Here is a 13,968-nt window from a genome sequence, read left to right as displayed (position 1 = left end):
CCGGGCGGGGCCGCAGCCGCTGCCGGGGCCCGGGGCCGGGCTGCAGCTCTGCCCGGCGGCGCCTCCGGAAGCGAGCTCGGCCCAGGCCGGGCCGCTGCGCTCCCTCATCCCGCTGCCATGGGCCAGCCCCGGCTCCCGGCCCGCCGCGGGCTGGGCTGCTGCGCGCTGCTGCTGCTGCTGCTCCTGGGCGGCTCGGGCAGCCCCGGGACGACGCCGCCGGCCCGGGGGCCGCGGCCGCAGGAGCCGGGGGCCGAGCCGGACGGGGGACCCTGGGCCAGGGGGAGGTACGAAGCCGTGAAGAAGCATTTGGGAGCTGTGGGCGCTCTCTCCAAGCAGTATTGGCGGTACCTGGCGTGCAGGGTGTGGCAGGAGGGCTGCGAGCGGGAGGAGAAGCGGCAAGAAGGACGAGAGGCCAGTCCCATCCCGAGTAAGCGCCTTGCTCTGTTCTCTCCCGCCTTCCCTCTGCGCTGCTCCCAGCAGCAGGGCCGGACGCGCTGCCGTGCCCGCGGCTCTGTGGCGCTGCCCTTCCTTCCCGAGCGCTGCTGCCCCGGGCACCTCCCTCCTCGGCAGAGCCCGGGGTGCGGGAGCGCTCCTGCGCTGGCTGGGCACTCGGAGCCATCCCGAACCAGCTGCTGCCCGTTCCCGGCTCGCTGGCCCTGCCCGCAGCCAGCGCTGCCCGCCGGGGCGCGGCTGAGTCCGTGCGCCTGGGAGAGGGCTGCCGGAACGGGGCTCAGCTGAGCGTCTGCCCGAAGTGTTAAAAAGGCACTTTCCTGGGACCTCTCTGCTCAGACTGCTCCTGTCCGCAGGCTGGAGCTTCCCTCTGGTGGGCCAGGATTACCTGGAGATCCTCTCGGCCTGGTACTGCAGCTTCGGCAAGTGCTGCGAGACAGGAGACTGCAGGATAATCAACAACATCACAGGTAGGGGCCGTGCGGCTCGCGTGGCTTGTCTTGACGGGTTTACCCGTTAAAGTGATGTTAGTAAGGGGCTGTTCTGGTGCTGAGCTGTGGGAGGGTGAGAGGCTGAGCTCAGTCCTGTGTCCCGTTTGAAGTTCTGAGACCAAAGAGAGTTTGTTCCTTGCTGCACGGCATATTTGCTCCAGCTTGCTGTGAGCCCTGCCTGCATCCCACGGCTACATGCCGTGGGACCCACAGTGGCCCAGGACCATGCCCGAGGTCGGGAGGGCACACTCTGAGACCTGTGTGTAAGCCATGAGTAGGTGTTTTTGTGTTTTGCTGTCCCTGAGGCTCCTGGTGTGCGAATCCTGTGTTGGGAGTTTGGGAGGCCTCTGGGCGTCGGTGCTCTCTGCAGCTGCCAAACACCTCTGCCTCTTCCGAAAGGAAAAAAGGAGTCGCTGGAAGATTTGTGTCTTTTTGGCTCCACAGACTGACGTAGGCAGGGCACAGGCAGCCTGTGGCTTTAATGCCCCTTCAGAGTCCTTTCAGCCAGGCAGTCCTGCCACATTTTCTCCTCTTATTCCCAGCTGCAGTAGCTGTGCTGGCAGCAGGAGCCTGAGCTCGTGCTCTCTCTGTGCAGGGCTGGAGGCAGATCTCAGTGAGCAGCTCCACGGGCAGCACTTGGCCAAGGCAGTGGTGCTGCGGGCGGTGCGGGGCTTCCTGCAGAGCCCACGGCCCCACAAGGCGCTGGTGCTGTCCCTCCATGGCTGGTCTGGCACAGGGAAGAACTTTGTGGCTCGGATGGTGGCCAGTCACTTGTACCGGGACGGGCTGAAGAGCGACTGCGTCAGGGTGTTCGTCTCCCTCCTGCACTTCCCACATCACAACTACGTGGACTCCTACAAGGTGAGAGCCAACAACACGGGATGGTCCAGTGTGTGGGCTGGAGTTCTTGTCCTTTCCACGTGGGGCTTTGTGAGTGAAACTGGATCCCACAGCGCTGTCCTGGTCACTGCTGAGCACTGCCTGCACAGCCTCAAGGCTTCCCCCCTCTCCCGCTCAGCCCCTGAGGTGGACAAAAAGTTTGGGGCACACCAAAGAGCTGAGCCCTAGTGCCAGAGGGACGTTCCATGTGATTTACTGTCATGCTCAGGAATAAAAGCTGCAGGGAGGGGGTTTGGGGGCAGGAGGCCATTGCTCAGAGACTGGCTGGACATCTGTTTGTGGCAGAGTGGGTGGCTGCCTTTGCACCACTTGATTTTCTTTCTTTCCTCTTTCCTTCACTTACTAAACTAATTCATCTCACCTCACTCGTTTTCCTGCCTTTGCTCTTGCTGTTCTCTGCCCTGTCCCGCCGGGTGGGAGGAGATGGAGCAGCTGTGGTGCCTGGCTGGGTTATCCCAGGGGCTCCTGACTCTCCTCCCCTCTCTGCAGGCCCAGCTGCACAGGCAGATCAGCGAGACCCTGCAGCGCTGCAGGCAGGCCCTGCTCATCTTTGATGAGGCCGAGAAGCTGCATTCCAGCCTCCTGGATGCCATCAGGCCCTTCATGGCTCAACAGGACAGCGAGGATCAGCAGAGATCCATCTTCCTCTTCCTCAGGTGATTCCTGGTCCCCTGAAGGGATGGGGAGGAGCCGAGTGATGGTAGTTATCCCCAGAGGTGTGTGACACAAGGGGCTGAGGCTGCAGGGCAGGGCACAGGTACCTCCTTCCCTCGTGGTGGTTTCCTCCACGCTCAGTTTTACCTATGGATCCCCCCTGGGAACAGGGCATTTGCAGGAGAAGCTGAGGTCCAGCTGAGTTGGGACACCTGAGCCAGTGTCTAGACTTGGAGGCAAGGAAGCAGAGTCAGTTAACGTGGAGTCACCCTGTCCAGCTGAGCAGGAGATGTCACACTCCAGGGAGCAGAGCTGGGGCTGAACGTCTTGGTGGGAAGTTCCTTGGAGCTGGGGAGTTCCCACTGCCTGGCTGTGGCTGCAGACTGAGGTGCTGTGAGGCTGATCCTGGCATCAGCACAGCCTGGTTTGGTTGGTTCCTTTGCCAGGAGTTGGGCACATGTGCACCCCAGCAGTGTCTCTGGGCGGGATGCAGCTGCAGGGACAAATGGGACATCCCAAAACCAGGATGTGAGGCAGGCACCTGACTGAAGTGCCCCTGAAGAGTGAGAGATCAGCACCTTGGGCCCCCTCCAGTTTAGGAATTGCAGCCTTGAGCTTGGCTCTGGCAGGAGCTGTTCCTGCTGGTTGGAGGTGAGCAGACCACTCCTCCTCCCACCATCCAAGTGGCAAGTGTTCCAACCTCCAGGCTTGGTGGTTCCCCCAGAGAGGCTTCCCTGCCTGTGGAGGACGTGTCTGTGTGCCCGGTGCCCCTGGAACTCCCCACACTCGGGTCCCCCTGTGCGGAAGGAGCAGTGGTGGCAGGGGCAGGGGCTGCCCTGTTGCTCAGCACAGGGTGGACGTGCCGGCAGCTGCTCTGGGCTGACCTTGTGTCCTGCCTGGAGCCATGGAGGTCAGGAATGGAGCCTGTGTCACTCCCCCAGGAATGGACGCTGTGTCACCCACCCCCGTGCCAGCAAGCAGAGGGGAGCAGGGTGTCTTGAACTGCGGCAGTGTGTAATCCCAGAGGTTTCATCATTCCTGGTGGCAGTGTGACACTGACCTGCTTTAGGAGGGATGGCTCTGCCCCGGGGCTCCTGTGGACATTGGCACAGTCCTGCGGCTTTGCCCAGGTGTGGGATTTGGGGACAGGGTGGGACTGGCTGCTTGTCCAGCCCAAAGGGGCTGTTTCTGCCCAGTTTGGGTTGGGAGCAGGATCAGTACCAGCCGTTTTCTCCCTGACAAGGGGTGGGGGCATGGTGGGAAACAGTGGGGGCTTTTTAATTTTCCCTGCCTTCCATTTGGGGTCCAGAGCCTCTGACGTGAGGATGGGGTGCAAGCTCTCTGCCTCCCACTGCCTCTCTGCCTCCCACCCACACGAGCTCTGCATCCAGCTGGTTCCCAGTTCACTGGGGCATTGACTGGGGGCAAACCCTTCACCAGCACCTGGGGGGGGGACACCATTCCTGGAGCTGCTTTCCAGGGTGAAGGGCTGTCCTGGGACCCTCGACAGCTGCCAGGACCTCGCAAACCCCACCACAGAGCTGCTGCCATGGGTGTCCAGAGGAGTCCTTAGGTGGGAACTGTGCTGCTGCTTTGTCCCGTGGGCAGAGGATGCTTTGCCAAGACCTGGGCTGACACTTGAATCCCTGCCCTGGACCTTAACTTCCAGTGGGACTCCTGCCATGCGCCCTGCCCTTTAACCTGGACCTTGTGGTGGCTTGCTCAGCGTTTGGTGTGGAGCCAGGTGTCACCTGCCAGGTCGATGGCTTCCCAATCCAGGACAGGGGACTGAGGGAGGTGGAGGATTCTGCTGCCCCTGGGCCTGAGCTGGCAGGATGTCAGACAGCTGCATGGATGCCTATGGAATGGGGCTGGTTCTCCATGTGCTCATCCTAGACAGCAAATCCTCTGTTGCCAAGAGAAATGCTGGGGCCTGTCTGCAGGGAAGGTGCTGGCAACTCTCAGCAGCTCAGCTCAGGGGGAAATCTTGAGTGACTTTCCTCTGTGTCCGCAGCAATCTTGGTGGCAACACCATCAATGAGGTCGCCCTGGACTTCTGGCGAGCCGGCCGGGCGCGGGAGGAGATCCCCCTGGAGCTGCTGGAGCAGCGGCTGCGGCAGGAGCTGCAGGAGGCTGCAGGTAACAGCTGGGTTTGCTGGGGGGGCTGTGGGCAGGCTGCCTGCAGAGCTGCCCCTCTGCACCCCAGGGCTGGGCCTGGGGGAGCAAGCCCTCGCTCCGCCCCAGCCCGGGGTTGTTGGCAATGAGAGCCCCACCCTCGGTCCCTGTGAGCCAAGAGGCCTCCTGGCGCCTCCAGCCCTGAAAACGGCTGGGGGCAAGAGGCAGCTCACGTCACAGGGCAGCACCGAGGCTTCTCTGGGGCTCAGGCGTCTCTTGGTGTGATTCCTGGAGGTGCTCTGAGCTCAGAGTGCCGAGCAGCTCTGCACGCGTGGCTCCCACCACCCGTGGCTGGATGAGCGCCTCGGAGCCAAGCCTGGCCTCGCGGAGGGGTGATGCTCTCGGGTGAAGCTTCTGAGCTTGCCTTGTCGTGTGTTCTGCTCCAGAGAACAGCTATGCCCACAGCCACCTCCTCAGAGAGAACCTCATTGACTTCGTGGTGCCGTTCCTGCCTCTGGAATATCACCACGTGAAGCTCTGTGCCCGGGATGCCTTCCTGGCCCGTGGAATTCCCTACACCGAGGCAACGCTCGACGAGGTGGCCCAGATGATGGTGTTTGTCCCCAAAGAGGAGAAGCTTTTCTCTGCACAAGGCTGCAAATCCGTGCCCCAGCGCATCAATTATTTCCTTCCGTGAACACCAGGTGGGACCGCACGAGTGCTTGACAGTGGTTCTGCACTCTGGGAGCTGCTCTCTTTGCACGGGGTCAGCAGCAGATGACCCAGCCAGGCACTTGCACAGAGACTTAACAGAGACTTGAATCCCCCATTGCTCCCAGAGCTGTTGCAGGGAAGGAGCTGCATCCCTTGCTCCTGGGATGTGGGGGCAGCCAGTGCTTGGCTGCCTTTGGAGTCTGTCTGGTGTTTTATCTGCCGCCTTTTAGCTGGCAGTAACCTGGAGGGGGTGATGGGGTTCTGCTGGCAGATGCATGTGAGTCCCCATGGGAGTGGGGACTGGGAATGTCCAAGTCCTTGGTTTGTTGCTCCGTGGTGAAGGGAGGCCTTGGGCAGGCTGGTCCTGTTGAGACACTGTGGCTGAAGCCACATCCCTGTCCCCAGTTTTCTCTGTAGCTTTACAAGGTCACCCAGAACTGTTCTGCTGGAGTTTTTCCCCTCTGTTGCCCTCATGCCTTTCTGAGGTGTCTGCTGCTCAGGGACACACGGGGCCGGGATCATTGTCTCTGCTGGAGAAAAGGACTGAATAATCTCCTCTGGAGATGCCAAATCCATAGCTCTCACCTTGGAGTGCCCACTTCTCCCTAGAGTCTTCCGTTGTATGGAAGCAGCTGCCGGGATGAGGGGAACTCCTGCTGCAGTTGTTCTGCTGTGGGGGTTGGTGAAGAGCCCGTTTCCTTCACTGCAAAACCAAAAAAAGAGAGAGAACTCCTCTGCCAAGGGCAAAGGGCAGGTGAGGAGGATGGTGGCTGAAGCATCAGGCTGCAGCTCAATGTGAGTTTTCACGGATACAGTTAGAACTTGGGTTTTTTCCTTCCCTTTTTCGTTTTTCTCATCAGTACATTTCATGCTGTGTTTTTTTTGCCTGGTATCAGCATTATTATTATTATTATTTCAAGGGGCTGTTTGCTGTCTGGGTACTCTCCAGGTGATAAGTGTGTTGCAGCAGCTCCCAAAAAATTTCGTCAGTGTTACGGGAATCACCCTGTGACCTCTGGGTCAAAATTCCCTTCCAGCAGGGCTGTGCTGGCCAGGAGTGAAACAGCACCTGCCAAGGCCGGGGCTTGGCTTCCCAGCCACCCCCCCCGGGGGACCTTTGATCTATTTTAAGCTTTGACCCATTTTGTGGTGCCAGTGATGAGCAGCAGGACCTCTGGGAAAGGTTGAGCAGACAGACACGTCCAGCCCTGCAGGCTTTGAGTCCTGCTTCCCCCTGGGCACGCCGGCTCCTTATCTAAGGAGGCTCCAAGGCAGAGATGAGCTGGCCCAGCTCATTGCCGCTGCCCAGCCAGTGCAGGTGGCTTAACCCAGCTGCGTGCAATGGACTCGAGGCTGTGCCAGCCTGTGTGAGCGGGCATTTCTGAGCCTTGGTTTATGGTTAATCTCAGGTGTCAGAAACCTGGGAAACAGCGGGGGCGATGCCTCCAGCTGGGGCAGGGAGGCCGCTGCCTCACAGGACACCACCGTGTTTGGTCACCTGGGCAAACAGTTTAGCAAGCTGTTTGTTGAAGGTTAGTTGCCAAAAGGTTGTGTGTGTAAGCCAGGATAACCCGTGGTTTTTTCTCCTTGTCAGGAAGTGTTCAGCTGGGTTAGGCTGCCCCAGGCTGGGGTGGCAGGAGGTCGGCGTGGGGCTGGTTTGAGGTGGGCACAGGGGCAGCTCTGGCCGTGGCTGCTGAGGGAGGAGCTGGTGACACTGCTGAGGGCGAGGCAAGAGCTGCTCTCTGCTGGGTCACAAGTGTGTGTGTCACACTTGGGTGTGAGCTGTCATCAGCCCCACAGCAGCAGCAGCAGCAAGAGCTGCTCTCTGACCCCGCCAGGGCAACAGTTTGGTTCTAAACAGTTACCACATAAATAAAGATACTGGGTTTTTTGCTACTTGGTGGAATTATTTCTCTTTTTTACAATTTTTTCCTACCCAATTTTTTCCTTCTGGTTAGGACTGAGCTGCTTCAAATATTCATTAAGAGGAAAAAAAAAAACAAAACAAAAACAACAGAACCAGCATCTACTCAAGTGGTTTTTGCCAATAAAATATTGCAACCTTTATTTAAAACAAAATGCAAATTGGCAAAACTTGGTGGAACGACAGGCAAAGAGGCCCTTCCAAGGGCCTTATTTACATCAAGTTTAACACTGTTCGCAGTTCACAGTCAGACGATAGTGAGAGAATTAAATTAGAAAAACAACCAAAATATATTACAATAACAATTTAAAAAAACAAAAACAAAAACAGTTGACAACACTGCTAAGAGTGATTGGTGATTAACGTGTTTCATTTCAATCCATTCCTGCCCTCAATACCAACACAAACAGTGCCGTGTGAGCCGAGCAGGCTCCACGTCCCGTGCACAGCAGACACGTGGGGAAGAACAGGACGAGCCCCTTTGGTACGGACATTGCTTAGCGTGGAGCTGTGAGAAGCGAGTCGGTGTCCCAGAAGCGCCAGAGAGCGGGCTGAGGGCTTTGTTCTACGCTCCAGGGAGCTGCAGCACAACCGCAGCACCCACCCGAGCTGGGCGGTGCGCTGGGAGCTTTCCACGCGCGCTGCGGTCTCCACCTTTCAGTCTCCCCGGCAGCTCCTGCTGGGCAGCAGGGCTGAGCTGAGTGCGTTACACGAGAGGGCAGCAGCCTGCTGCCTTTGTCACCACCCTCCTGGAGTCACTCGTGCCTGTCCGCGCTGTGGATGCCCCAGAGGAAAAGGCTGCCTCGGGTAGGTGCGAGGACATGGGGGTTGGGACTGCTCTGTGGCTGCACAGCGTAACCCACCCCACAGCTTTGCCTGCCGGGGAGGGGCTGCTCTGTCTCCACTGTGGCGTTTGGGTCCCGGTGCCCCACAGCTCCTGCAGAAGCGCCCTGACAGATGTCAACACTTGCGTTTGTGTCTCGCAGACACAAGGCCAGTGGCACCCAGGAGAGGAGCACAAGCACAGCCCTCCCTCCCTCCCCGCTGTGTTCTGCATCAGCAACGCTGCTCACTTCAATTCCCCTTTCCCACTGGCTGGATTTGGTGCGGTCCCAAGACCCAGACTCAGCTCAGCTTCACCCCTGCCCACACTAACGAAGAACGTGACTAAATCAAGTGCACCACTTTGGGGTTAAGAAGGGTGTACAGTGCAGGAAGAAGAGAGAATTGCACCTGTGAGTCAGCTGATTCCCACAGTGGTAGGAAGAGAAAGTGCCCCCCTGAGCTCACTCTGTGCTTTGTGCTTGGGCCCGTGGGCGCCATCCCCGTGGCAAAGACAACTGCTTGAAATCCTGGCCCATGGCAGTGCAAGTGAGAGAGCCCAGCTCCAGCCATGCCCCCACGGCTGTCTGACAATGCTGAGGAGAAGAAACAACAGGATTTTTGCCTTGTCCCCTGCACCGACCCATGGAGCGTGAAGTGCTCTTCACTGGGACAAATAATGGGGTGTCAGCACCCACGCGTTCTTTGCACATCTGGCTGAAAACAGAATTAGCCACAGTGGAGACCTTTAAGGCTGAAGAGAAAGACAGACCTAGCTAAAGGGAGAGGGAATGGTAAAAGTTTTAGGAGTAGCTGTGGAAGGAAGAACAACTGGATGGTAATTTTCCAGCAGAACCAGCTTTCCCAGAGAGCATCCTTTTGCTGTCCTGCCAGAGGGCAGGAGAACATTGCAGTTTGGGAATAAAACACTCGAGGACAGCAGAAGTCCCAGCAATTCTGCATCCTTCAATTTAGGGGAATACAAACTGTCAAGTCAGCACTACCTCTGCCACAGTCTGCCTGCTGTTAGATGATCGGTAAGAGCAGAGAAAACACTCCATGAGAGTGACAACAAATCCCCAAATTCCACGGGCCTCTGAGTTTCTACCATGGGAGGGGTCAGAACTAAACCAGCTCCTGTGTTGGGCACAGGGGGTGTAGAGTCTCTGTGCTTGGAGATGCCCAAAAGCTGCCTGGACAGGTCCTCACAGGTGACTCTTGGTGGCCCTGCTTGGGTGGAGTGTTTGGACCAGGTGACTTCCAAAGGTCCCTCCAACCTCAGCCATTCTGTGACCCTGGAAAAGCAGTTGGATGCTGCCCTGTCCCACTGCCCATCTCTGCTGTGGGGGCAAGGAGAAGATGGGGCATCCAAAAGGAAGTGAGGATAGCCAGTGTTCATTGGGACACAGCTGCTTTCTTCAGAAAGGGCTGCAAGAGGGGAGTTCGAGTAGTTAGAAATTCCATATTGCTATTCTATCGCTTTTGCTGTAGCTTTTCTGGAAGACCAGCATTTAGGGAAGAAAAAAAAAAAAAAAGGCTTCTTTCAAAACACTCATCAGAATTGGGCTAAGCTTCAAAATGTTCTGGTTAAAATTCCTTTCCCCTGGAAGCCCTTCAGTTCCAGCCCATTTGTCCCCGGCTGAGCAGCAGTACAGTGATGGAACCATGTGATGGTCTGCCAGAGAAAGCAAGACCTGCCCTTCTGCCCCGAAGAAAAGAGAGCCCCCCCATCCTCTAAATCCTTCTGATGGTTTGACAGGCCATGTGAAGCAACGCCACAAACCACCTTCCCTTTGCAGGTCACCTTTCCAAAGGCAGTTTGGATGCACACCTTCCATGAAGATGACTGAAAGAGATAAGGTAAACCACAAAAGCCCTCAGTAAAGTCTAGGAGATAAGGGGCTGGTACTCTCCTGTGGAAGAGCCTTGGGACAGCCCCCAGGGCTGCAGGGGATCAGGACTTGCCAGCACAAGGGGTTGCTTGGTTCTTCCCCCCCCAACACTTCCCTTGCTGGGCCACAGAAGCTCACTGGTCCCTTGTACCTCCCATGCTGCTCCTCAGCTGTGCCTCCACGCACCCTGAAACAACTTTGCTTAACACAGACCAGTAACGAAATGAGGATTCTCAGACACCAGGCCATTTCTAAAGATTTTTCCAGGCCTGTCTTGCTATGCTCTGTGGGAAAAACAAGGACACTTGCTGAGACACCCAGCCTTGCTTCCAAGCACCAACATGTCCTGCTAGACAGAAATGAAGTGCCCACCTGTGCCACAGCTCCACTCTGTATGCTTAGAATAAAAACAGCATGGCCACACTTGAAAAACAAGTTTTAAAAGCATTTTAGCCAAAAAAAAAAAAAAAATACTTAAGGTGCAAAGCAAGCAAGATCCTCTGTCACCAGCAGTGTGGAGTGAGCAGCAGCATGCAGGTAAGGTGTATTTGGAGCCAGGCTTCAGGCCTGTTTCCTTTCCTCTCACAAACCAGCAACTGAGCTCTTCCTACTTGCCAGTACCTTTCCGCCTTGGGGAGTTGTGTGTAGACACAGATCAGCTTTTTGAGGCCACAGCAGTCTGCAAACAGCACCAGGACCAAGGCTGACAATGCCAGTCACTCAGCTGCTCTCACTCTGGGGTTGTTAGAGGGCATTTGAGACCCACTGGGAGCCCTTCAAGGTAGAGTCACAGCTGTTGTTGCCACGCCTCAGGGCAGAGGAGTGCACAGGTCATGTGCACATTCCCTACACCACAGCCTAGGATTCTCCTCTAGCCTTTAAAGTACGGGAATAAATACATGGAGATGCCCGTGGTGTTTCCTGTGGGCTGCCATACTTCATCACCTTGGGATGCAGGGAAGCTGGAAGCCTGTGAGACAGGTAAGCATCAGAACGAATCCCAGGCATCTGGCAGTGTGAAGGGTTAGGGACAGGTCCAGGCAATCCTGCAGCAGTAAGGGCACGTGGTGGGCAGGCTGGACCTTTCTGGTTCTCCAGCTGGCCCTGCAGTGCTGTGACTGCTAAAGGAGTGTGGAGAAGAGCCAGGGGGGCAGAGGCTCTGCCTTACCTACCATGGGTCCTCACGGTGATCAAACTGAACTGGGGAGTCAACCTGGTAACAAGTTAAAAACAATCTAGAGCTTAAAAAAAAAAGAGCCCACCCACCCCAACAACAACCCTGGCAAGTTGTGCAAGAGCCCCAAACTACTCAAAAATGACCATCAAGCAGCACCTGTGCTAGACCACTAGAAATAGGTATCAGCTGAGTGAAGGCTGTGTGGTGGGAAGGGGGAATTCCAGTGGTAAGTCTGCCCAGCATCCCTGACGCTTCCAGCCCAATGACGATGAGGACATGGTGGATGAGGTGGACAGGAGGGAAAAGGGACAGTTTCATATATTAACTAATTTTGCAGTTCTCATTACAGCAGCAACAGCGCTGTGGAAGTCAAGCCATCCAGACCAGTGCATCCACCTCCAGCAGCTCTGGATACTGTCAGTGCATTAGACCTTTCCCTCAGCTGCACACGACTCCCCTCCGGAGCCGCTCCAGCTACTCTGCCATTGGTACCAGCAGAGCCCCAGTGCCTTTCCTTGGCCTTGTCAGGACAGCAAAGCACAGGGGAGTGCAGCCAGGGCAGGATCTGTGCAGCCAGGCAGCTGCAGCCACCCCAGGACTCCAGCTGTCACCACCGTCCTGCCCAGAGGGAGAACCTGCCATCAGTTCTCCCGCCTCTCCAGGGGAGGAGAAGGAACTTTCTTTCCCTTGCCATACCAAGCAGATCAGCCTGACTAGGTAGGGACAGATCCTTGATGTTCTGCCCCTTACAGCTTTAATCTACCCTCTCCATCCCCAATTTTTTGAGATGAACCTGTAAACGTGAGGAGAACTCAGTGATCTGAGGTACTTCACATACTCAAGTATCAGTCTTTCCTTTTGAAAGCATCAGTACAGAAAAACAGTCCCGCCCTCCCCGTGTGTGTTTCTCTTACCCAGATTGACAGTAGCTACCTTTGCACCACATCGCTGATTTCTTGGACACATGACAATAAGTTATTAAGGACGGGGTTTGCCCCGTGGACGCCAGCAGCTGTCGAGGACACCTGCAGCTCCTGCAGGCTGAGTTCCAGTTTGCTCACGGCTTCCCGGAAGGCGAATTTGTTGCGCGTGTGCGGGATGCAGTCCACGTAGCCTGAGCAGTAATCCAGCAGCTGGTGCCCCGTGTCCACCAGCTGGCTGTTGGGCGTGGGCTCGGCGATGGCGCTGGAGAGCAGCCCCGCGCACTCCAGCAGCGCCTCCTTGCTGATCTTGTCCGCGGGGATCTTCTCAGCCGCCTGCTTGGTCTTTCTCAGCGCTACCTTGGCGCCGGCCGTGCCGTTGGCCATTTTCACCGGGGAGGTGGAAGACGATGACAGAGGCACTTGGGGCGGAGGCATCACGGGCCTCCCGGATTTTCCACCAACAGGTGCTGCTGCTGCTGCTGCCTTCTTACTCCCTTCGCTGGATTCCAGTCCGTGCTGCGCCCCCGCCACGCTGCTCAGCTCCTCTGCCGCCTCCGAGCAGGCAGCTGGCTGCTGCAGGAGCCGCATCACCGGTGGTGGAGGTGGAGCACACTTTGGTTTTACCCGTCTGGGCCGGTCCCTGTCGCCGGAAGAAGTGACCTGATGCTCAGATAAGAGCTTAAATTTATTACCCTGAGAGTCTGTGCCAATGAGCTGCACGTCTGCTGGAGTGTGTTTTAGAGTGGGTGAGATTAGGACTGGCACTTTGTGGTTATGAGTGGTTGGAAGTATTGCTGCAGCCTTTACCGGAGATGACCACCCTGGCCTCTCGCCATCCTCAAGGGCTCCTTGTCGTGGGCCACTGTTTTTTTCTTTGCCCTTAGGAGCTGCCACTAGCCCTGGACCCTCCTTTTCTTCCGATGCGGAGGGAGTTCGGAAGGGGAGTGCTGTGGCACCCCTTGGCAAGAGTTTTGCTTTTGGTCTCTCTCTGCTCAAAGCAGGGCCTTCTTCAAACCTTTTGGGAATCAGGTCACTGGCCCTCCCTGTGCTCTCATCGGGCTGGGAGGAGGTGGACACAGTCCGTTCCAGCTGAATTTTTGACCTCTGGGAATTTCTGGGAAGGGTCATTGCCATCCTATCCTGCTCTGGAAGCCCTGAGGACATGGAAGATGTAGAGTTTGACCTTGGAAAAGGCTTTGAAGCTTCTTCGTTGCCAGCGGGTTTTCCTGCTCGTAAACCCAGTGTCTTTTTAATCAAGCGTGGCGTAAAGAAGCCAGTGATGCCCGACCACCCTCCACCAGTGCTCACACCCCCAGCACTGCTGGGCCCGGTGCCCTCCTCGCTGTAGAAGGTCCTCTGCACAAAGCCCCCCCCGTAGCACTTGGGGGGAGCCAGGCTCGTGTCCTGCTGCGCGGGAGCGAAGGAGAACCCGTCCACGTGCTGCAAGGAAGCAACAGAGGAAAAGTTACCCGTCAGCTCGTATTTCTTATGGGGCTGGTTCTCCATCTCCCGGAAGGAACTGCTGCGCTTGGGAGGCGTGGGAGCGTTCCTCTTCTTCATGAAGGAGCTGAAGAAGCCCCCTTTCCTGTCCCTGGTGAACGTGGTCTCTTTGGCATCCTCCAGGAGGCTGCTGGGGGACTTGTCCCTCTGCTTGCGGGGCAGTGCGGGGGACCCGCCTGTTGGCTGTGTGCTTCTGATGAAACCTGGGCAAGAGAAACAGGTGTCAAGCTGGACAATCTATTTCCATTTCCATTTCCACCTCCCCGTCCTGCACTGGGTTTTATAGGCCTGGTGTATTTACCTGCCCAGGTACTGCAGAGATAGAGCAAGGGAAGAAGTGAGCCACTTGTATTTTATTTTTTCTTTACCTTTTTCCATTTCTGCATGTGACTTGTCTATTGTCTAT

General features: G+C 56.8%; 2 protein-coding genes across 3 annotated transcripts in view; one reads left to right on the top strand and one right to left on the bottom strand.

Moving 5' to 3' along the window:
* Positions 1 to 117: 117 nt before the first annotated feature.
* TOR3A (torsin family 3 member A) lies at positions 118 to 7,220 on the top strand. Its single transcript, XM_066192148.1, has 6 exons — positions 118 to 427; positions 807 to 920; positions 1,537 to 1,802; positions 2,331 to 2,497; positions 4,510 to 4,634; positions 5,057 to 7,220. Exons 1-6 carry the CDS (start codon positions 118 to 120, stop codon positions 5,305 to 5,307), a joined length of 1,233 nt encoding a protein of 410 aa, XP_066048245.1. The 3' UTR covers positions 5,308 to 7,220.
* A 148-nt stretch (positions 7,221 to 7,368) lies between these two features.
* The window catches only part of ABL2 (ABL proto-oncogene 2, non-receptor tyrosine kinase), a 45,106-nt gene continuing 38,506 nt past the window's right edge, over positions 7,369 to 13,968 (bottom strand). For both annotated transcript variants that reach the window (XM_066192146.1, XM_066192147.1), the window contains exon 11: positions 7,369 to 13,765. In XM_066192146.1, coding sequence (XP_066048243.1) covers positions 12,069 to 13,765 — 1,697 coding nt within the window. In that variant the 3' untranslated portion in view covers positions 7,369 to 12,068. The remainder of the gene's footprint in view (positions 13,766 to 13,968) is intronic.

Source organism: Chamaea fasciata, unplaced genomic scaffold, assembly GCF_029207755.1.
Source record: "Chamaea fasciata isolate MVZ Bird 193981 ecotype frontalis unplaced genomic scaffold, bChaFas1.0.hap1 SCAF_10, whole genome shotgun sequence".
NCBI classification, from domain to species: Eukaryota; Metazoa; Chordata; class Aves; order Passeriformes; family Sylviidae; genus Chamaea; species Chamaea fasciata.
The sequence above is the reverse complement of the archived record's forward strand: the minus strand, read 5'-3'. Positions and strand labels throughout refer to the sequence as shown.